The following is a 22,646-nucleotide window of genomic DNA, read 5'->3' on the forward strand; positions in this document are numbered from 1 at the left end:
TTGCAAAAGCGCAGTGTTTTTATGTTGGAATTCTTTGATGTCGGAACAAAACGGACATGTACTATTGTGCAAGAGGTTGTTATACGTGTTATTTTTCCACAGTTTTTGGTAAATGATCAGTCACAATAGCGGCTGTTGTATGCCAGGCAGTTACTGACCTCACCACAGCCTCTCAAACCTCTTAGGTACACTCAGAAACAATCTTTTCCTACATACATGTGCATGTTCACAAAATGCTTGAGAATAACATCAACTCTGTTGTGATACACAGATTCTTTCTTTGTTTGCTTGTGTTTGTCCCCTCTTAACATAAACCTACGTTGCCCCTCCCTGCCAAATTTTTACTTTCCAGATTATTTTGTATGCACTAATATGTAAAAACAATCAACCAAGGGTAAGCATCAAATACATCATGGTTGCACACATACATCATTACTGTTCTCTACTATCCAAAGAGAATTGGCTCATGGCATCAGGAGAAAAGTCAGAAGGGTAAATACCTTTCTGAGTCCGATCAATCGATCATCACGCACTCATCAAACTTGCTGATGCTTGAATCTGTCAAGACATGAAATTTCAACAGAACAATGGTAGGCAGCTGCGAGGCTGCCACTGAACATGACCAGCAAGCACAAGTCTGGAGAAAATGATTGATTATTGGCCTGGTTATTCATATTTTAGCACAATTTACCCACTTTACACTGTGTGAAAATGTTGTTGCTTTATGTATAAACTTCAATACTACCACTAGACCTGCTTCCACATACTCCAGGCATTTTTTACCCAAGTAAGTCAGTTTATCATAGTAGTAGTGGCTGGGGCAGTTTCACTATGCATATGTTAATGTTCACAGCAAGCCAAACTGTTACCAGCAATTATCTGCTTTGGTTGCTATGTTTATGATCAAACCGCCCCCTTGTCAGTGACTATCTAGAACTATAACTGCAATATTGAACAATAAAATGTTAGCGAAAAGGCTTTAAACTCAGGGGTAATGTTAGCTGGTTAGCAAGCAGCACTGTTGATTGTTCCACATAACAGTAAGTAATAAAGACTCACAAACATGTAGCTACTGTTTCCACTTACACTCTTATGTCCATGCCCTGTTTTTTAGGACACATTTTAATGCTGCAAATTTGTTTTGACAAAAGCAATAATTGAGCTATAAACAATAGCAAAGGACAACAAGCTTAATGATTAAAAAGTTTAATAATTTCTGGGTTATAGATAAACCACTGATGGGTGGAAAAGTCACTTTAAAATAGAGAAATTCTGAAGCTTTAAGTATATTACAAATTCATTCAAGTCATACTGTTGCTGATACTACATAATGCTTTCTAGCCAGAAGGAACAAGGACTGTGTGTACCAAGGAGAGTTAAATACAAATAAAATCATACAGAAAAGCCACTTTTGTTTATATTATTAAGGCTAATTAAAACTCTTATATTGAAAATAAAATTCAACAATTTCCAAAGCTGTCTGATCTCAAATATTTTGATATTTTGAATGGTGCATGATGCCTCTGAGTAGTAGTATCATCGTAGTAACACTCATGAAATACCATCAAACAGAGCATCAGTTTGGTTTAATATATTAAAGGTGTACTACAGCAATCGTGTATTACACTTCCATAAAGTTGGGTGACTCACAAGAGGCAGATTAAAAAAAACAATAGTCAAAGTCAAAGCAGCAGAGGCCGAGATTTTTAGTCGATGAGGTTCAAGCTGCAAAATAACTGTATTCTACCTTTCCCATAATGCACCTTGATAGTGTCTTTGCCACCATCACTGTCTGGTAAATTTCAAACTCCACCCCCCCCCCCCCCCCCCCCCCAGTTTGTAAAACAGGCTCTCTGTTATAAATTTGTAAACCCAAACCAAAATAATCCTGATGACATCACTATGACATTAGCAAGATTATATTTTTCAAAGTTTGGAAAGTTGCCGCCAGAGCCACAGAAAACTGTTTTCACAGTTAGTGCGTAATCCTCATGACAAGTAAACTGAACTTGATGTGTAAATTCTGCCGAGTTCCCCTTTAAGATTTTCTTTTTTATGTTACTTTGATTTGCCTCCAAGTTAATTTGTATCTTTTATCTGATCTATCAGTGGCAGTTTTCTTGGAATGTCTGCTAAAAGTGTAATCTGACCCACTAATATTGGTGATTTACACTTGCTGACCTCATGGAGGCATGCATGCTAAAGAAGTGAAAATGGCCTACTAATGTGACAAAATGCTTCAAGACTGAGGACAATTACACAATCCACATATGTCTGTAATTTATTCCCTATAAATATGGAAAGTCATTCCAGACGTTTCATTGTAATAACATTAGTTTTACTTTTTGTTGTACAGTGACACTAAAAGAAACTGTCTTTTATTGGACTCAAGCTCACATTAACATCAACACTGAATAAACAAACAGACAAAAAGATTCAGTTATGCTTTTCCTCTGTAACCGCTTTTGTTCTTACCATGAAAAACTGATGAGGTGAGTTATTAACTGAAAACACATTTTTATCCTTGCTCTTGGTGATATAACAGAATCTGGCAGGAGAGCGGGATACTCTGTCCAACAGCAAAAATAACAAAAGACATGGCGTAGAAAGGCATCGACGGTCTGTGTCTTAGGCAAGACTGATCTTTGTTTATATATCTATATGTGTTTCTTTCTGTATATTTGATCGCAGCACAGTTTCACATCTGGAGCAGTCATCACGGCAATCAAGCCTGAGAAATGTTTGGGTAAGATTTGTTTGATTCTCAAATTGAGGGCCAACAGTTAAGCTTTGAGAGTAACCCTGTGGAGACTCAGACACCAGATTTGGCTCAGACCAAATAGGCCTGAATACCTCATCAACACTCCTCATTACTCAAGTGCCAAATGAGTTCACTGCAGACTGGACCTATTCATTATTTCTTTTGATGGACGATTGAACTGTAACACACTTATCATGTAATCCTGGGAAGGCTTCTGGCTGACATCTGAATAGAGGCCATTATGAATTACAGATCATAACCGTAAAGTTGTTGTTGTTTGCTTTATTCTTTGAAACAAAAGATCTTACTGTGGTCTGCCTTTAATCGTTTACAGTCATTACAAGCATGTGTTTAAAATTTTGACCTTTAAGCTGAGCTGCTCAGGATAAGAGGACGAAGACCAAAGTGTTCATGACATGTATCCCGGTATTGTCCGTGGTTTCTTGGCTAGACTCCAATCATCAGCTAAAATGATCAGGGCCAACTTAATTAATGAGAGGGTAAGGGTGTAAAAAACAGAGCCCTTGATAGATTTCGGAAGTATTTTGATGAAGTATAAACTCAGGGGTTCTGCTGAGCACCTTAATCAGCTATGAAAGCAAACACATCTATCAGACTTAATTAACTTAACACAGTTTGGCTCCCTTTGAATCAAAAGACTGCCTGATTGGTTTGCAATGCTTCAGTTCCTCACAAACACTGTGCGCATCTGCAAGGAACTATACTTGCTGCAGCTGAAGAGGAAAGGTTTCATTTGATCTTTGAAAATAAATCCAACTCAACTGCTTTCCTTTTTCGCAAGACTGCATGATAATTGCAAAGCTACAAGAAGTCCTCGTCTTTTTCTGTGACATGCATGAATTGATGTTCTCTGACTGCCCCACAAAGGAAGTGACATATCAAACAAAAGCCAGAGGGTTTTGCTAAGAGATTTGTTAATATCATAATAATGGTAGTGCCTCCAATCCTGGGCCGAGTCGTGACCCCGAGTCTCACATTTTCTTCACTTCTCACTGAATCTGGGCTACATGGGCAGCAGGGTGGAGTACACATACACAGAGAGCCGACCGACTGCATGATTTATACCTACTGACTGCCCCCAGCTGTTACAATTGCCAGAGCCAAGACTAAGCATGCATAGCTGAATTGGCCCATGAGACGATCATCCACAAAATATGTGCTGATGGGATTTCCAACAAAAATGACACATATGATATGACAAACATATCTGAACATGCAGCACCAGATACTGCACGTTTAAAACTACCCAGTTTGCACGATTTCTTTGCATTTATAAAAACCAAGCGATGCACTGCACTGAAAATAAAACTTTTAAACCAGCATGGGAAAATGACAACGTGAAAACGTTAATTACTAATTTAAGTTGGCAGCTCTAAAGTAGAACGCCCCTTTCTCACCCTTCTGACTAGAACAGCCTCTTTGGACAACTAAGGGAGAGACTCTTGTAAACTGTCAGGTCCAACAGCTTACACAAAAATATGACGGCCTTTTTGTGCGAGTAATGAAGGCATACAAGGGAAGTGCGCCTGTTTGAAAATATTGTTTCATGCCTTTAGTGAGAGACAGACAGAGCTGTCTGGCACAATGTGTGAAAGGAACACAATGAGTCATTGTGGAAGGGGAGGGGACAGAGCGAGCACGTCGGGAGTTCACAGAGAAGGGAAGCAATATTATTCTGAAGGGCCCACTCAGTCTAGCAAATCTGTAGTTGCACACTGACAGAGTCATGGGAACCGCAGTGATAATTTGACACCTGTTGATCAAACAGGCCTGCGGACAGACTGCACACAGTGCTTGCGAGCAAAAAGACTGCTGCTGCTCTCACAGATCATCATACTCACGTACACGGGGACTAGGGAGCTCATTATTTCCATGAGCAGGCGATACTGTCTTTAGTAGTCTTACTTTAAAGTTTGGATTTGTTTTGGTGGTTCCTATGTAATTAAGTATTATGTTGTTCCTTTGTTCTGTGTTTTGGAAATACAGATGCCTTTCAGTTTCTTGGCCTACAATTAGATCTAACAGCACAACCCTACAAAAACTCAAAACAATGAAGTAGAGATAGAGGGTAGTGATTTGTAGGGTTTGAATTTACATAGTAGCAAAAACACAGATGCAGGAAAAAATACAGCCATAATAAATGTATTCTGTTCTCACTGGTAGCTCATTTTTGCAGTTAATGCATTTTATTGGCAGGCTGTAGTACTATGTGTCTGTAATTTTGGTTTTGAATTCCAAATTTATGTCAATTTAATCGCGCTGTTGACATGATATTTCATGGTGAAAAAGAGCACCCAAAGTTTTTAAAGTATTTAAAGAATGAAAGTAAACAAAACTATAAATTAAATAAGAAAATCATCTCAAATGCTACTTTTGGGGAAATTCTTGTTGGACATTAAGATTGATTTTCCCACTGGCTTTAAAAAACACAATAAAACACAATAATAAAAATAATAATAATAATAATACATGTATATATAAAAATACTTTACATTGTATGGTATTAATCATTTAACCACTAGACAATTTACAATGTGTGCAACTTTTTGCGCACATTTTTATAAAACTTGTAAGTGCTTTCCAGTTCAAAGGGAGATTGCTTTATGGCAACAAACAGAAAGAAACTTTCAGTGTTTTTTGCAATAAACAATTATGGAACAATAAAACTGCTATTATTGGCTTCTACCCTCCATCCTGAATAAGTTCATCAGAGCGGAGCGTTAACAAAAAAGCAGAATAACGAGGTGCTATCAGGCAGAAAAATCCCACATATTGCCCCTTTAAGTTTGAGGGAAAAGAAGAATGATTGCACAGGTGTGATACAGACGCAACAGAGTCTCATCAAGGTACAATAACTAATAACAGGCGATTTTTAGGGAAATGTTGGGAGGGTGAAGGGAGTTTCAACTTCTGCTTTTGATTTCCAAGCCTCTGATAACATTTCATTTCGAGCGGGAACACAGTTTATCCGGCCTTCCGGAGTCGTATTTAATAGAAGCCTTCAGGCGACGGTGTTAGGCTCGCTCTGCTGTGGCCGGCATGCAGACCATAGATGAATCAGCAAATTGTTTTCAAACAATGCCTTCAAAAACAACTATGAACCACAAACCTGTCCACATCTTACGCCTGTCCCAATCACATATTCCCAACTGTTACTACGGTTGACTTTTTCATTACAGCTTAACTTGAGTCACAACTTTAAACAAATCAGACAAAAATGTTTAGTGGTGTCAAACACAGTGAAAAGTTTATGGGTTAAAATCGTGAGCAGAGGTACAGAGTGCACTCAGCTACATCAGCTATGACCACATTAAAATACAAATATTTTAAAATTGTAAAATGACATTAGAATATGATCCTGTGGATGTATAAAACAGCTACAGCCTGTTGCTACTTCATGCAAAACAAAAAAACATTCAGACAGTCAAATGTACGTATATACACAGAAATCATACAAGAACCAATACACTTTAAATTAGGTGACAAAACCTCACTTTGTATTTACAATAAATACGTTGATGATCATATAATATACTTATTAAAAAAAAAAAACCTTTACATTCTGAACAGAACGTGGCCCCTTGCCCAACATATTCTAAAATACAAGTGATTCTCATATAGTTAAAGCAAAGGATTCATTTAAGAAATACTGATCCCAAAATGCCCTCAGTTATTCAACAGAAGCACATATTAACGTCACTGTGTCAACAAAGTCTAAACCTCCAGATTTATAACAGGATACTGAGGATGTCTCCAGCTCTGAGCTCTCATCTCTTCACTTCACATTCACCTTTACCTTGTGTTGCATTTTGTTTAGAGCTCGTACATAAAATCCACCAGATCGAATAATGTTCAGGACAGGAGGAGGCGGAACTATCGGCCAGGTTATGTGTTTTGCAACCTAATAATTTACAAATAAAAAATATGTGATAATCAAAACATGATGGAAAACAATGCATAAATCAAGAAACAACAATGTTATAAATGAGAAATTCCTCTTGTATTACAGGAATGACGCAGGACATCCAAGTGCAAAATGTATGAATAAAGTATGTATGTCAACAATGTATGGTTATTGGGAATACTGGTATAAAGAGTGACTACTAGGGTGAACACAGGCCTTCAGTCTGCTTGGGATTTAGGAAAGTCATCATCTCCCGGATTCCTTCTTCACAAATTGTGGCCTGAGGAGCTTTATTCAGATTTTCTCCCTCTTCTTTAAATCTTCTCCACGTCTCTGTAAAATGAGCCGAACTTGAATTAACATCAAGGTGAAATTAATCTGTCACCAAAGTCTAAATAATCATATTAAAAAAAAGTACGGAGGATTTCAACAAATGAAACTTACTGCATATTTCTAGAGTCTAAAAATAAAAAAATGCATCATGAAATAATTCTTCACAAACACTCAGAGAACAAACCTTCATCAAGTGTTGTAAGTAATGTGTAATTCTCTGGATGATCCATAATATCTTTCCTTTGAACGTCACCGATTTCCATTAGTTGTAAAACACCTGCATAAATGAATAACTCTGATTAGAGTCATACACTGGTGCAGCAATATGTTGGTTTCAAAGGAGTTGTTAGACAATTTGGGGAAATACGAATATTTTTTCTCTTGCTGAGAGCTAGATGAGAAGATTTAGCTTAGTTTAGCTTAGCATAAAGACTAGAAACAGGGGGAAACAGCGACGTAACAAAAATGACAGAATCTACCTACCAGTACCTCTTAAGATCACTAAATAACACATTATTTTTCATTAGTTTAATCTGTACAAAAATTGAAGTGTAGAAGTTATCGTTTTATGTGGGATTATATGCTAGACTAGTAATTCTTGGCCAGCTGTTTCCAGTCTTTATGCTAAGCTACGCTAAGCAACTGCTGGCTGTAGCTGCATATTTAAGGGACTGGTATCAATCTTCTCATATAATTCTAAGAAAGGGAATAAACATTTTTCTCAAAATGTCAAATAATAATAATAATTAATTAATAAATAATTATTCACAGTACCTTCTACAGTCTTCCATACTTGTACTTCGATCTCAGCAGTACTTTGTCTTTCAACAGCAATGATCCGAACTGTGTTGGGTGAGTCGACTTTCAAAGATGATTCTACTTTATACACCAAGAGGTTATTTTTGTATCCAAGATAACACTGGGTCTGGTTATTCTCAGCTTTACTTTCTAGAGAGAAGAAACAGAGATAAAGTTGTGTGGATGCTGTTTAAAGCCAGTCCAGATCATTTTTACAGTGTAAACAGTCATTATATGATAAGACTTTGACTACCTGGACAAGTCTTGCAGCACTTTCCTGTCGATTTCATAGGATGTTGGCATGGGTACTGGCTGGGACACGTGATGCGTTTGCAGTCCTGGAGGCCATCAGTACAAGTGCAAAGGATGCATTCCAGGACCTTCCCCAAAACTGGGTGCCATATGTCTCCATGAGAGTACGTCTTGCCATTGTATAAACACGCTGAGAGAAATGGAAAACATCTGAGTGTTGTGCTGCATATGGAAACGATCGTAAAGTTGTGAGGAACATGTCCATAAAATCAAATACCTATAAAGGATCTTTCTGCTTTGACAACGTCTCACCTCTTTGGTGTTTCCTCTGCAACAAAATCTTAACAGTGGTCTCTGAAGCCCCTTTGAGGTTAAGTTTACTGAGACTCAGGCCTCTGAGAGAAGTCCTGACCCTGGATGGGGTGGCATGGTCAGGCTGCGCCCTGCTCTGCTCTCCAGAACACTGGTCGACTGAATGCCTCTTTTTTAAACACAGATGTAATAAAAAACAATTATCTTTCATCTGTTCAGCAATTAAATATACTTAATAAGAACAAACCACGTTGATACTGTCAAATTCATTAAAAGAAATAAAAATACATGCAACAATTTCAAATGAAAGTAACATCCAACATATGTAAGAACATACAACGCCTCTGTTAAGTTGTAGGTTTCCATCCTCAGTTGATGAGGAGCCACTGGTGCTATTATCTAAAAGAAAAAGACCAAAACCAAGTATGAGGCCATTAACATGGAAAACATGGCATTTATGTTAGAGTTGGGTTTTAATTCAATATTATCATGTATTGACTTTTAGTTGAATTATGTCATAATGATTTGATTTTTACAAAATTACAAGCACATTGTAATTAAACACTAAGAATATTTGAAAATATGTTTTTAATATGTGTTAAAAAAAAAATATATATATATATATATACACATATAAAGATACTGTATGATTTTTTATTACAGGGGAATCAAATTTATTAAAAAAAGGTATTTTATTGGTAATTCATATGACAAAATCAGAAAATAATTATCATTCATCAGCGATATGCTAAGAGTGAATATGCATGTTCAGTTCCTAAAAATCATCATTCCAGGTTGAGGACGTTTGACTACCTTTACACACCAAACAGCAGGTATCTGCAACTGAAACTGGTGAGGAGCAGGTGATTGGTTGGCATGTTTTCAGAGCGCAGAAGATGTCTCCATTCTGAGAATAAAAAAGCAAGAGGAACATTTTTTTTAAAAAGTGATCTTGAAAGCACGGAGATAGCCTCTCAAAATCTGTACGTAATTTATGTGGATTCACATTTATATCACGTGGAATAACAGATAATAATATTCATAGAGTCTACTGAGACCTAACACTCTTGAAATCAATCCACAAAAACATAATGAGACATAATATTCATTAGGCTTTTATAAAAAGCGATTTACATTTTCTTTCCCGGTGGCGAGTGAGCTGCTGGCACGGTGCTGTCCTGCTTATGAGAAGCAATTTGGGGTTCAGCGTTTCGCTCAAGGACACTCAAACCACCAATCGCATGAATAACAAATGACCCTCTCTAGTACCTGAACCAGAGCAGCCCCAGACATCATAAGACATGTCTTGAAAAACATCAGACAAGTAATCCATTTTCAAAAGTGCAATATATGATGATCATAATCCTGCTATTTTCTGTGATATAAAGGAAGTCACAGAAAAAGCAAAGCTATGAGCATGTTACATTAAATATCAAAGCCTTAACAGAATAACAGTCCCAAAGACACAAGGGCAGGTTGAGGAAGTAACTAAGGGATACTTGGAAGAAATGCAGCGGGAGAAACATGATTTGTGACCATTTCAACCACTTGCGGCAGGAAGGAATCATTTAGTCAAGTTTAGTGTTGTTAGTTGTCTAATCAGAGGCGTAGAAACATCTGTATACGAACACCACTCAACAGCTCATGAAATTTACTTCTCACATCTTTAAAAGACAAATCCAAATTGTAGCTCTCATTTCCACTTTCTACTCCGATATCTGCTTTTTGTTTTCTAAATTAAAGCTTTCATTCATTCTCAAGTGTCCATCGCAACCAAGCCAAGCTGACAGACACAGCAAAGACCACCAGTGATAAAATACATTAACGATATAGCTCCAATTTCACTGCATAGCAAGAGTTAAGTTATTGGGCAGAGATACTCTTCACGCATATGCAGTAACATTACATTAGTTACTAGCCATGGCATCTCAAAATTGCAATACATACACAAAACTAATTAAAAAAAAATATTAAGAAAACCTTCCAGTGCACAAAAAATAAGAAATTAGGCCACAGTATCTCATAGATTTTTTGAAGGAGGGTCCTTTAGATGGTGCTTGAGAGCTTTAATGTGCTAAATAATTGTATTGTGTACTGTAAAGTATAATGTACATCTAGTTATTACAGTACATGCTGAATTTCCATGGATTTTTACACTCCATTTAATCTGTGCTGGTAGTGCTTAAACACATTTAAGTGGAAAAAGAGGATTATGAGAATTTCATAAATATTCAGTATCAAGTATTTCAAGATTAAGATACATCTTCAAACTCTGCTGCATTTTTCTGTTAAATTCTGCTTCCTTATTTTCCATTTATTTGTTTTTTATTTTATTTGTATCATCTATAAATCACATGGTAATGTTATTCTAAAAAGAGTTATATAAACAGACATAATTTCAATACATATTGGCTGACAACTTAAGTTGTTATAAGAGAATTACAAACCAGGCTTTGATATTATTTCACCAAATCAAATAAACAGAAGAAGCAGTAAATTAGATGCAACTTACAGAACATGTGCACATAGCACACTGATTGCTTTGCTTGGATGGGAAGAGGTCATGCTTAGTGAAGGTCTCCCCCGGCTGATAAATACTTCCATTATATCTGCAGGATTTCACAGAAGCTCTCAGCCCTGCGGGGACCTTGGGCTCATCTGAGGAGGGCACAACATAACAGGAAAAGAAGCTTTAAAGTCACTGACAGGAATTGTTCTCTCAGACAGAGCTGATGAGGTGTTGAGAGGACAGTCTACCTGTGCATCTCGGGCAACACTGCTGAGGCTCAGCCACTGGGTTTTCACACGGCAGAGAGGGACACTTGATTGTGTTACATTTCACATGGCCTGTCTAAGAAGAGAGAGCAATAGTTAGAAGTTTACAAGCTAACCTTTAAATCCCAACCACAAAGTCAGCAAGTGTTCTGCAAGCACTATGGGGCAATTTTTAAGTGCAATGTTCCTTTAAATGCATTTATTTTTCTGGTGTGATCCAGTTTGTTATAAATGTACCTCTGTGCAGACACAGCGCATGCAGAACATAAATCCGAAAGGCTCCAGATAGGGATGCCAGCTGTCTCCCGGGCTGTAAGTCTTGTCTTTGAAAGTACACACCACCCCGGACCCTGGGTGTCAAAAAATGGGAAGGATGAGCTATTGAGAAACGCATATGGCGCAGATAAACTGCACGGCAAAAAAACAGACTTTTATAATATGAGAAGTAATGTTAGAGAAACTTGTCTAAGCGACAGTCAGCTCCATGAAATGCAGACTAAAGGAAAACAAGGGAAACAGCAAATGCTACTGATCCCACTCCAGCCCATATAAAGACAAGTAAGAAGTCATGATTTAACTTCTGGTGGCTTTTGTGACACTATGAAGCAAATATGCTTCACTACAAAACACTTAAGTTATGTTAAGAGCTATAAAAGATGTTAATCTTAAGTCCATTTTTTTGCTATGTCCCGAGAAAACTTTCCTTATCTGTTTAAACATTCTCATGCTTTTCCTTATTTCAAGCCCCACACGTCTGATCAGGACAGAATAAGCATCAGCAGGGTCTCTGTCTTACCTTTCCGGGGTTTTAGCTCTGCATCTGCAAACCAAATGATGAAAAAGAACAAAAACGTGGACTTCATTTTTTTTACATGTGCGTGACTGAGTCCTCAACGCGCAATAAATATGTTTCTGCAGGACAGAAACTGCAGGACAGTGTGAAACAAGGATAAAAAAAAAAAAAAAAAAAAAAAAAAAATCCAACTTTTTTTCTCTGTTAATCGATGGCGCCTCCTACAGGAAATGAAACGTCATGTTTCATGTTATCTTAAAACTAGAGGGATGAAATGGACTGACTAAATAATAAACACTCATTACCCCCAACAAAGTTTAATGGTTTCCTCGTGAGATAAGCTCAGTTTCACATATGTAAGAACACAAACATCTATGGTTGATGTACTGTATGTAAAGTATGTAGATAAACAGTGATTTTATTATGCTGTTATCCTCTGTTATAATAAGCAATAGTGAAGTTATTGCTGAATAATGCTGATTCAACCCTAAGGTCATTTTAAAAGCTGTATTTTGTCATGTTTTTATTGTATTGGATTAAAGTATATTGAAAGTGATTCTTCTTAGCTCATGTTTTTTGCCTGTTGTACATCTTTAACTTTCTTTTTTGCTTATGCTGAGCTAAAATGTAAAATGGGGGTTATGCAGAAAATAAAGACAACAAACAAACACTTAATACTGTTCTCCATTTATTAATACACATTGGGGATAAAACAGTGCAACCATGTTAAAAAAAAGACATCAAGATGCCAAGAAACCCTTGCTTGAAAACATGACAAACAAAAGACTTGGAATAAAACTTAGTGATCCATTTCCCGACATGGAGTCTGGTACTTCCGCCCCCCCCCCCTCCCCTCCTATGATGCCTATTGTGAGCCATCATGTGGCTTGTTGACAAAACATTATCTCGGAGTAACAGATTAATTCACAGTCAGTGCAGATGTACAGAAACAAAGAACAAGAAATCTCTGACTTAATCACAGATTCTTAAAATTCAAACGATTCTAAAAAGCCGTTCTCCCTGAGGTGGAAGAAACGGCATTATCCTGACTTTGACAAAGTTTCGAAACAGGCTGAGACTAGCAGGAAAAAAACAACTCATTACACCACATCAAAAGATGGTCAATAGACGGCATTCCTGTTTCCCTTTTAAAGCTGCTCTGGCTATTAGGAACACTGTCGGTGGGACTTTTCTGTCATGCCTTGCCCCTAAAACATTGCTATCAAAACTTCATGCGGCCTGGTTAAAGCTCAAAATTGTCAATATTCTTAATGATAAAAATGTCACTTAGAACTGTGAATGCACATCTGCATCCATCACTGCCCAAAAAAAATCTCTACCCCCCCCAAAAAAATCTCTAAAAATATATGTATGAAGATATTGGGTGTTTTTAAGCAACACCTCGACACACTGTTTTATCAAAACAAGTTTCTCACACTATATATGGTCCAATCATGTGTGAGAAGCTTGATAATCGACAGAACGTCACGGGCAAATGTTAAACAAACATATATAGTAATCCACCTCCTGGATTAGACACACCTGAGCATCCTCATTAACAAGATTTTATGATTTCAGTACAGTCTAGATCAGAGAGTGACATACATACTAGATTCGGCGCCTGTCATATAAGTTATACTTTTAAATGTCTGAAGTACAGAATATTGCATTATAGGATGAATACGACTGTGCACGCAGACACAGTAAGGCGCCCTCACTCACACACACACACCCCCCTCACACACACACACACACACACAGTAGTAGACAGACAGTGGCAGACTCAAGAACTGCTGCTCTGTGCTCCCGTGTCGTCCTCTCGCTTCTGCCGTTTCTTCGCTCTGATTTCATTCATGGCTTCTTCTATGGAGCGGGTGTCTCTCTTGTTGGCCACCGGAACTGGGAGAGAAAATTACCAACATCAATGGTAAATAAACGGGGACAAGGAGAGCAGTGATGTGAATGTTGTGAGGGGCAGAGCAGCATCACTGTATACTCACCACAGCCGTAAGCACTGTTGGCCTCTAGTGTATGTGCTGCATCTTTTGCAGCTGAGGTGCCAATCAGGTGACTGTACTTGTCTCTATAATTGGAGTTGGGACATGCTTCTGACTTCTTTGTCTGACTGGATGCTGCTTCTTCCAACGCAGCCTGTTCCTACAGTGATGAGAACAGAAAAAGTCAGAGATTTTTAAAAAGCCACACCTTATACTCTTATACTGTTATATATGATTAAGCTGCTATGTGAAAAGCATTCTAGGAGTTACTTGGCGATACAAAATGTTAAATTATGTTTAGATACACCTGTTTCTTCTCAACCTGCTTCAACTCCGGTAAATAAATTCAAGTATTACTGTGACTTATAAGTAGCAGTCAAGTGTAGATTACACATATAAACTACATGGAAAGAGCAACACAATAATGATTTACCAGTTAAGACCTTTTCTGGTCAAAGCAATCTAAGTCAAGGCACTTGTCCAAAGAAATTATCATTTTTCTCCCTATATGGGTGTAGAGTGGATGAAAGCTCCGCAGGGAACTGCTTTCCCTTTCATTGAGACATCAAAATCTATTTTTAACTGTTATTGATTTTTTTTAAGATGGCTAAAATGTTTCTGCTGTGATCTAACTTCAGTGTAGTTGCACCTGAAATATCTAGCAATGTTACTTTGTCTACGTCCAGCTACTTCGTGATAGGAACATGAAAAATACACAACAAAACAGACCCAGCAATTAAAAGTACTCTGGCTATATCAGATTTCATTTTCATACAGTATTGTTACACAATGCTGCCAACTAAACACATCTCAGTTGAGCTACAAAAGAGCATCCAAGTCTTACTTTTAGTCTGCGCCGTTGTTCTGCCAGCTGGGGATCCCACTCCTCTCCTTTGCGATAGGCTTCCAGTTCCTCATCTGATGGAGCAAACTCCTGCAACAGCACAAGGTGGAAAATAGTCACATTGACCCACAATGATTTGCTCATAAGTTAAATCAAAGCGACTGTATTTTTATATCTAATGTTGCATTAAAAACAAAGTATTCAAACCTTCTTGAAAAGCATGACGTAACGGCTCTCCTCATCCTCCCCAAAAGAAAAAGAAGTCAGACCAGCCACTTCTGCAACATCATGCCTGTATGATGGGAAGAAATGAAACGTAAATATTTATGAGCATGTGACACAAATATATTGTGTTTCTTGCCTAAAAAGTCTTATTTTAATTCTTTGATATAGCAATGACGACTTACAATATACTCCTTTCGATCTTCCCCATAGGGTTATATTTTCTCTTCTGCTGTGAACTGTCTTGGATGAAATCCGACACCTCTTTCTCCATCTAAACAAATGATGAAGGAAGCCGCAGTGTAATTTTGCATGTGATTTACACCAATACTAGTGAAGGAAGTGCCAGAACTTAAGTCAGTTCGTGGTAGATATGACACTTGTTCTCTCACCTTTTTCCTGAACTCTGCTTTCTTTCTTTTCTCATCTTCCTCCATCTTCTTGAGTCTTGCTGCTTGTTCTTAAAAAAGACAGAAATTAAAGTTTGTTAATGTTGCATAGTATTTCAAGTTTCCATTGTAAACACATATCATGTAGTCTTACAGCTACAACTGATCGACGTGTATTTTTAAATACCAAAGAAAAAAATGAAGCTCATCAAGAGACAGACTTCCAGTAATCCCCAAACCACATTTCCAGATCATTCTGGGCTATTATTTGTAGCATGTGTCCAAGAGCAAACAGCCTCTGATGTTTTATTACTAGGAATACTCATAACAGTTAATGAAATGGATGCGGTCACTTTTTTTTTTTATCAAAGCCGTCTTGTGGTTATTTCTTCACAACAGCTGAAAAGTGGATAAAGTTGTTTATTTGTAGCAATACTCTAGTCAGCATCGCCAAAGTCTTAACAATTTTGAAAATTTCAGAGTTGCAACTGAAAAGTATAACTTTAGATCTTTAAACAGAAAATGATATAGTTTAAGTACTCCCAGTTTCCTATGTTTTTGGGGAGCCATATGGTAGTTATGGGCTACAACGATTAGATCAACAAAAAAATAATGAGCAACTATTTTGATAATTATTCAATCAATTTCATATTCATATTTGATGGTTCCAACTTCTCAAATGTGAAGATTTACTGTTTTTCCTTTTAATATATAACTGTTAATAGAATAGCTGAACATTATGGACTGTTAGTCAGACAAATTTAAGTAATTAGAAAAGAAATTATAAATGCCATTTTTTCACTATTTCATAGCCTAAACAATTAATCGTGAAAATATTGGTTGGTTGCTGCCCGACTGTTTTTATTAGATATAAATGGAGCCTCAGAAAAGTGGCTGCTGTTTGTAACTGTGAAAGTCTCAAAGAAAACTTTCAATATCTCATGAATGCTATAGGTATTTAGCATCTATCAATAGTAGTTATCGCTTCAAATGAACACGGCTAGGAACTATGCACTCATTTTATTAACATAATTGACTTTTTATGGTACTCTTTAATTGGCTTATATCTACTGTAACGCAATGAAATGCCCTCAGCCTGAGCAAATAGCCAAGATAATGGTTTGAGTTCAATGAGGGAAAAGGTAGCCCACGCTGGTCAAGAATGGAAATCTTAAGGGCTTACAACAAATGTATATATAAAGGCAGAGCAGTGTGAATACTCAGAGAAGACTTCTTTCAACGGGCTGCAGCAAATACACCAATGCTGGGTGTTTACTAGTGATTTCAGCAGGGTTGTGTGACTGTAACAGCAGCATCATGTTATAATAGAAGCACCAGAAATGCCCCCTATTCGCCTGTCCTTTTAATATTTTAATATGTCTCATTCTAATATCATATCCATTTCGACAGTTTCAAACTACAAAATGAGTCGTTATTAGGGTCAATACTTTGTGTACCTCGAGCCTTTCGTCGGCTTTCTTGGTCGCCGACTGTCGGAGGCTTCTCCATCGAGTTTAAGATTGAACCTAGCAGGTCCGCCATCTTGAAATGATAGAGCAGAGAGGACTGTTGTTGTTGTTAGCTGCCGCTGTGCGAGCAACGCATGCGCAAATGACTACCAGAGTCTTCTTCTCTTGTGTGAAAAAACGGCGTGTAAAATATATACTGCCACCCTCTGTACACGAAAGTGGTATCATATCTTTTTTTTTTTTTGGTTAGTAAGTCATTTCAACAAATAACATATTATAGTTATGGTTAAATATCAAGTCTCTATTTTATTTTTATTTTTGCTATTTATCTTCTATATTTGAGTTAGTATATTTAGTTATTGTATAGGCTATAATTTAGCGAGTTTCAAGTACATTCTGAAGTATATTAATCAGAGAAAAAAATATTCAGACCTCCGAGATTAATGTCAAATCTAAAAAAAAGTTTCCTACATTTGGCCATAATCTGGAATAAATCAACAGATAAAAGGTGCAACTTCCCACCTACAATCCATGTTTTCTGCTTTACTAAAATATATAAACTGTAAAAAAAAAAAAAAAAAAAAAAAAAAAAAAAAAAAGCAGCTAATCATGTTGCTCACTATGTTGCCTGAAACTTTGTATGACTGATCCTGTATCTCACATTTAATAAAGATTCATAATTAAGCCTTTGTGAACAGTCAGTTGTACTTTGTGAATGCAGTATTGCCAATAAAAGCATGGAAATAAAAGTACTGATGTTTGGTTTGTTGCTGTTTTTAGTTAGACTATTCATCACTATAAGCTTTAATTATATTGTCTCAAATATAATGCAAAGTAATTCTTCAACCTAACATGAAAAAACATAGAAAATACAGACAAGACTTCTATGTGCAGGCCTTCATCCACTTGGCTTGAACTTAGAGAAATAACAGCATGGAAAGCAGTCAGAGTTCCATCAGACTGGAGACAATAACGGCCAAGTGACTGACCCAGATAGCTGTGATGGAGTAGAGCTTTTGTGAATGAAGTGTTATGTCTCTTGTCTGTGTTTATGTTATCACATCACACCATTCTTTTTTTTTTTTTTTTTTTTTTTTGGTTAGTAAGTCATTTCAACAAATAACATATTATAGTTATGGTTATATATCAAGTCTCTATTTTATTTTTATTTTTGCTATTTATCTTCAATATTTGAGTTAGTATATTTAGTTATTGTATAGGCTATAATTTAGCTTTTCAAGTCCATTCTGAAGTATAGTAATCAGGGAAAAAAATATTCAGACCTCTGAGATTAATGTCAAATCTAAAAAAATGTTTCTTGCATTTGGCCATAATCTGGAATAAATCAACAGATAAAAGGTGCAACTTCCCACCTACAATCCATGTTTTCTGCTTTACTAAAATATATAAACTGTAAAAAAACAAACAAACAAACAAACAAAAAAAACACTTCCCTGACAAATTTCAAATGAAAGTTATTGCTTTAACACAGGCCTTTCAGTGTTGACAGTGGAGAGACATATTAGACTTTCAATCTTCACAGTACAAATCTCAGAGGGCCTGTGTAATATTTGAAAAAAATCAATGCTCACAAATCATGTAATGTGACTCCATATGCAAACCACAGTCATGTTTATCACCCTGACAAGTTTATTGTATTAAAGAGTACCATGGGAACAAGAGAGGCTAAAGATTTTACCCGCATTTATTTATTTTGGTGAGCTCCTGGGACAGAGTAATTACTTGCAGCTCTTAAGGAAACACTTTACTGTAAATTGTCATTCATCACTTTCTGTAAGCAAAGAAGTGTTTATATAAAGGAATTTAAAATTTGGGGTCTCAGATAATGGAAACGGTTTCCTGCATTATTGCAGATGAGTGTACGTTTAGCATAAAACTATGAAATAATTATCATCAAGAAAAAAAAATGTTTTCTCCTTATCCATACCGATGACATTTTTACAATTTCTAAAAAGAAAACTAACAATATTCCACCAGTCATAAATTTGTAGGAGACACATGTTGCTGCTCGAAAGAGATATTTAGCTTTTTAAATTTGGCATTGTGTTAACTCCCTCGGGCTTTATCCTTAGTTATTCTCTGATTTTATCCAGACCAATGATGGTAAAAAGGGAGGGTTGGAAAAACATTCGGTGGAATGATTAATCACAGATTGGCTAACAGATTGTTCCTCTAAGGCAGTTTGATCTGCAGGTGTGTGTGTGTGTGTGTGTGTGTGTGTGTGTGTGTGTGTGTAAGAGAGAGAGAGAGAGAGAGAAACAGAATAAACAAGCAAACAAACATCTTTACATAATCACTAGGGGGCATGCTATACAAGTACATGTCTGCGTGTCCATGCCTTGTTTTGTTATTGTTTTGTTAACAATTCCCCCTGCGTCACTGGAGCAGCGTGTTTTGTGCAGTTTGATTGTAGTTTCACAGCATCAGCAATAACACATGAACTACTGCCATATTCAGATGTGGGCAGAGCAGTGGACGAACAGAGGGCAGCCCTGAAAACACAGCAGGGCAGGCAGAATTGTACTGTGTCTAAAACAAACAGATTAGTTAGTACTACACCTGTAATTTTAAACTTTTAGAGAGCTTGTTCTTTTCAGCGAGTCCCTTGTGGTCCATTATTACCCCTCTGTCCAGCCATAGGGGCGTATGTAAGTACAATACTACAGTACTGTCCCTTTCTCATTTAGATTTTTGTGTTGGTCAACAGTACAGAGTATTTATCTTTAAATCAGAGGGGCTTGTTGAATAATACAGTCCTTTTTTTGCACAAAAATTAAAGAAAATGACTGAAAGGCTCTTTGTAAAACACCTAAAAGCAATCTGAAATTCTCAAGAAGCTACAGCTGTTTACTAAGCTGAGTAAGCTGATAGTCCTGACCTTCAGCCCTCAGACTCCCATCATTCAGCGATACTTTGTTATTGTGATTTGCACAGAGCACGACGGACTCCTCCCCCGTGGTTGAAATGCTGTATAAATGCAGCATCAGCCTGTCAACAGCAGTGTCTGAAAGCTTATTGGTACCCAGACATGAAGGGACTGAGCTTGGTTCTCCTTGCGCTTCTCCTGATGTTTGCAGTCGGGGAGGGTAAGCAATGGATCCACCCATTTTCTTACTGTGTGAGATGAAATCAAGCAAATCATGATATGGCAGATGCTCAAACGACACTGTGCTCATACTTGGTGTGTTTGTGTGGCTCTGGGGAGAAGAAAAACAAATTTGTAATTTGAATTGTATTTATTGTAATTACAGTTTGTGAAAGGTCAAATTAAGTCAAAATTAATTGAGGATATGGGAACATATTTGTGATTCTTTTATAATTATCTACAGGCAATGATCCAGAAACGCAGTACTGGACATGCGGGTATAGAGGACTCTGCAGACGCATCTGCCATGCTCAGGAGTACATTGTTGGTCATCATGGTTGCCCTCGAAGATACAGGTAAGCCTGTAAAGATCATAAAGTAGAACTATGCATAACTGTAATATTGGTAGCTTTAAAACAACTCAATGCAATGTGTGCTTCAGGAGAAAAAAGAAAGTCGAGAGAAATTATTGCTTGTACTGAACTGTGCTCATTTTCAGGTGCTGTGCAGTGCGGTCTTAGCACCTGCCAAACATCTGCTGATGCCTGCAAGATGTTACAGCACGAGGGCTGACGTCTTCAGTGCAGGGAGCTGGGATCCCGAGGCTGCATTCTTCTGGATAAACCAATTTGAGAGCTTTGTTCTCAATCAACCCTTCTTGGACTTGTAACATGCAGTGGAGTCTGACAATGAGCACTTTTGCAGTGGACTTCATCTAGTTAGACTCAGCTCATTTACAGCTATTAGGTGTGCAGCTAATCATGTTGCTCACTATGTTGCCTGAAACTTTGTATGACTGATCCTGTATCTCACATTTAATAAAGATTCATAATTAAGCCTTTGTGAACAGTCAGTTGTACTTTGTGAATGCAGTATTGCCAATAAAAGCATGGAAATAAAAGTATTGATGTTTGGTTTGTTGCTGTTTTTAGTTAGACTATTCATCACTATAAGCTTTAATTATATTGTCTCAAATATAATGCAAAGTAATGCTTTAACCTAACATGAAAAAACATAGAAAACACAGACAAGACTTCTATGCGCAGCCCTTCATCTACTTGGCTTGAACTTAGAGAAATAACAGCATGGAAAGCAGTCAGAGTTCCATCAGACTGGAGACAATAACGGCCAAGTGACTGACCCAGATAGCTGTGATGGAATAGAGCTTTTGTGAATGAAGTGTTATGTCTCTTGTCTGTGTTTATGTTATCACACCATTCTGTCTGTCTGGACAACATTGTCTGGAACAGACAGACGTCACAATCCACCAGTCACGATTGCAAAGCAAATTCATTGTCATTTGGTCTGCCTATCTGTGATAGCAAGGTCAAATGTCTTTGCTAGTGAACTCTGGCTTGGTTTTTAGGAGGCAACATGACTGTCAGCTGAAAACAAATTCACTCACCTCAGTTTGAGGTGACACCATTAGTGGACAACAAAATGTCTATCATAATAAATTCATATAAATAAAAACACACATCTGGTAATAAACCAAACATATGATTCTAACAGTTTGTCATCTATTTGGTTAGTGACTGTTGTATCAGAGTTATTAGAGTGAGGATCTGAAGATGGTTGATGGCTGGCCCGGGCCAGTAGGTGTTAACAGCATGGATGCTATTTGTAAACACGAGCCGCTGTATTGTGCCCCGCATTGTCATCTGGGTTGAATCTTTGTACTATTCAGGCAGAGCAGCGTGACCGAACTACAAAGGGGTAGACCCCCACAAACCTGTTTACATGAGGCTGTCTGTCTTCACAAAGCTGACAGCAACAGCTTAAAACAGTATAATAGTGTAACAGTATACACCTGCACCACTGCAGAGACATCAGGGTTTGAAGATGCTACAGGTTCTTTTTATAAGTTGAAGAACAATTTAACACAATAAATAAAAATAATTCCCTAACATTTCAGACACAGTAAGAGGCTAAGTAATATACTTTGTGGCCTGGTTAGGAATGCTTGAAAGACTTAATGTAAAAATATAATGCTGACTTTGATTAGAAATAATTTAATCACAGAGGTAATAACAGCTGAAGAGCTAAAACTTTAACAATGCAACAGTGTATTTGCTGTTAAGTAAACTTGAATATATTTTTGGAAAAAATGAATATTTATCTCTATGAGGCCCATGTTATTTACAGTAAGTGAACATAATAAAATGGCTTCCATGCACCTCACTAGATGGCAGTGTGTAAACAGCCTGACCAAAAAACTCCTTCGACAACTTCCAATTCCTCACCTAGGAAAAAAAAAAAAGTCTGGACCAAGACCGAGCCACTCATTCCCTGGGTCTTGACCAGTCAACCAGACTTTCCAGTTGAGGAGCATCTCTCATGATGCTGCCACCACTAGGCTTTTCACCATTTGGACGGTGCTATCCATGTCAGGAATAATACCTGGCTTTCATTTGAAGCAGTGCTTCACATTCAAGACAGACTTCAATTTTCGTTTAACCAAACCAGATGATATCTTTCCCTTAGTTTCCTCATTCTCAGGGTTCATTAAGTGCCATTACTGAAGCTCTAGGCAGAGAGTTATAAGCCTTTTACTTTTACAACCATAAAGGCCTGATTGATGGAGAATTGTAGAGACGGTTATCCTTTATGAAAGTTCAACTGAATGGGAATGCAGGGCCTTTTGTCACTTCACTGTATAAGGAAATCAGT

The 22,646-nt window shown here is 37.3% G+C and overlaps 3 protein-coding genes across 3 annotated transcripts; 1 reads left to right on the forward strand and 2 right to left on the reverse strand.

Moving 5' to 3' along the window:
* Positions 1-6,007: 6,007 nt before the first annotated feature.
* Positions 6,008-12,106, reverse strand: chrdl2 (chordin-like 2). The gene is made up of 11 exons (XM_042431937.1): positions 11,953-12,106; positions 11,394-11,506; positions 11,139-11,232; positions 10,894-11,039; positions 9,195-9,288; positions 8,719-8,780; positions 8,382-8,550; positions 8,071-8,259; positions 7,794-7,967; positions 7,204-7,296; positions 6,008-7,019 (listed from the first exon to the last, which is right to left on the reverse strand). Exons 1-11 carry the CDS (start codon positions 12,017-12,019, stop codon positions 6,886-6,888), a joined length of 1,335 nt encoding a protein of 444 aa, XP_042287871.1. The 5' UTR covers positions 12,020-12,106; the 3' UTR covers positions 6,008-6,885.
* A 518-nt stretch (positions 12,107-12,624) lies between these two features.
* Positions 12,625-17,007, reverse strand: spag7 (sperm associated antigen 7). The gene is made up of 7 exons (XM_042431938.1): positions 16,859-17,007; positions 15,405-15,472; positions 15,198-15,286; positions 14,998-15,082; positions 14,791-14,880; positions 13,950-14,106; positions 12,625-13,848 (listed from the first exon to the last, which is right to left on the reverse strand). The coding sequence occupies exons 1-7, from the start codon at positions 16,941-16,943 to the stop codon at positions 13,733-13,735; spliced, it is 690 nt and encodes a 229-aa protein (XP_042287872.1). The 5' UTR covers positions 16,944-17,007; the 3' UTR covers positions 12,625-13,732.
* A 2,844-nt stretch (positions 17,008-19,851) lies between these two features.
* On the forward strand, positions 19,852-20,880 carry defbl2 (defensin, beta-like 2). The gene is given in 4 exon segments (XM_042431939.1): positions 19,852-19,896; positions 19,899-19,977; positions 20,221-20,332; positions 20,476-20,880. Coding segments are annotated over 4 exon segments (243 nt in total). The 5' UTR covers positions 19,852-19,866; the 3' UTR covers positions 20,498-20,880.
* The last annotated feature ends 1,766 nt before the right edge of the window (positions 20,881-22,646 follow it).

This window comes from Thunnus maccoyii, chromosome 13, assembly GCF_910596095.1.
Source record: "Thunnus maccoyii chromosome 13, fThuMac1.1, whole genome shotgun sequence".
Taxonomy (NCBI): domain Eukaryota; kingdom Metazoa; phylum Chordata; class Actinopteri; order Scombriformes; family Scombridae; genus Thunnus; species Thunnus maccoyii.

Bases quoted from the DNA above. Each gene is read 5' to 3' on its own strand.
- chrdl2 (XM_042431937.1), bottom strand. From the start codon at position 12,019: ATGAAGTCCACGTTTTTGTTCTTTTTCATCATTTGGTTTGCAGATGCA. The intron at 11,233-11,393 runs GTACATTTATAA...CTCTCTTCTTAG, and splicing joins TGCGCTGTGTCTGCACAGAG to ACAGGCCATGTGAAATGTAA. The intron at 7,297-7,793 runs GTACTGTGAATA...TCATTTATGCAG, and splicing joins AGTATGGAAGACTGTAGAAG to GTGTTTTACAACTAATGGAA.
- spag7 (XM_042431938.1), bottom strand. From the start codon at position 16,943: ATGGCGGACCTGCTAGGTTCAATCTTAAACTCGATGGAGAAGCCTCCG. The intron at 15,083-15,197 runs GTAAGTCGTCAT...CCCATCATACAG, and splicing joins AAGATCGAAAGGAGTATATT to GCATGATGTTGCAGAAGTGG. The intron at 14,107-14,790 runs GTAAGACTTGGA...TCATCACTGTAG, and splicing joins AACAACGGCGCAGACTAAAA to GAACAGGCTGCGTTGGAAGA.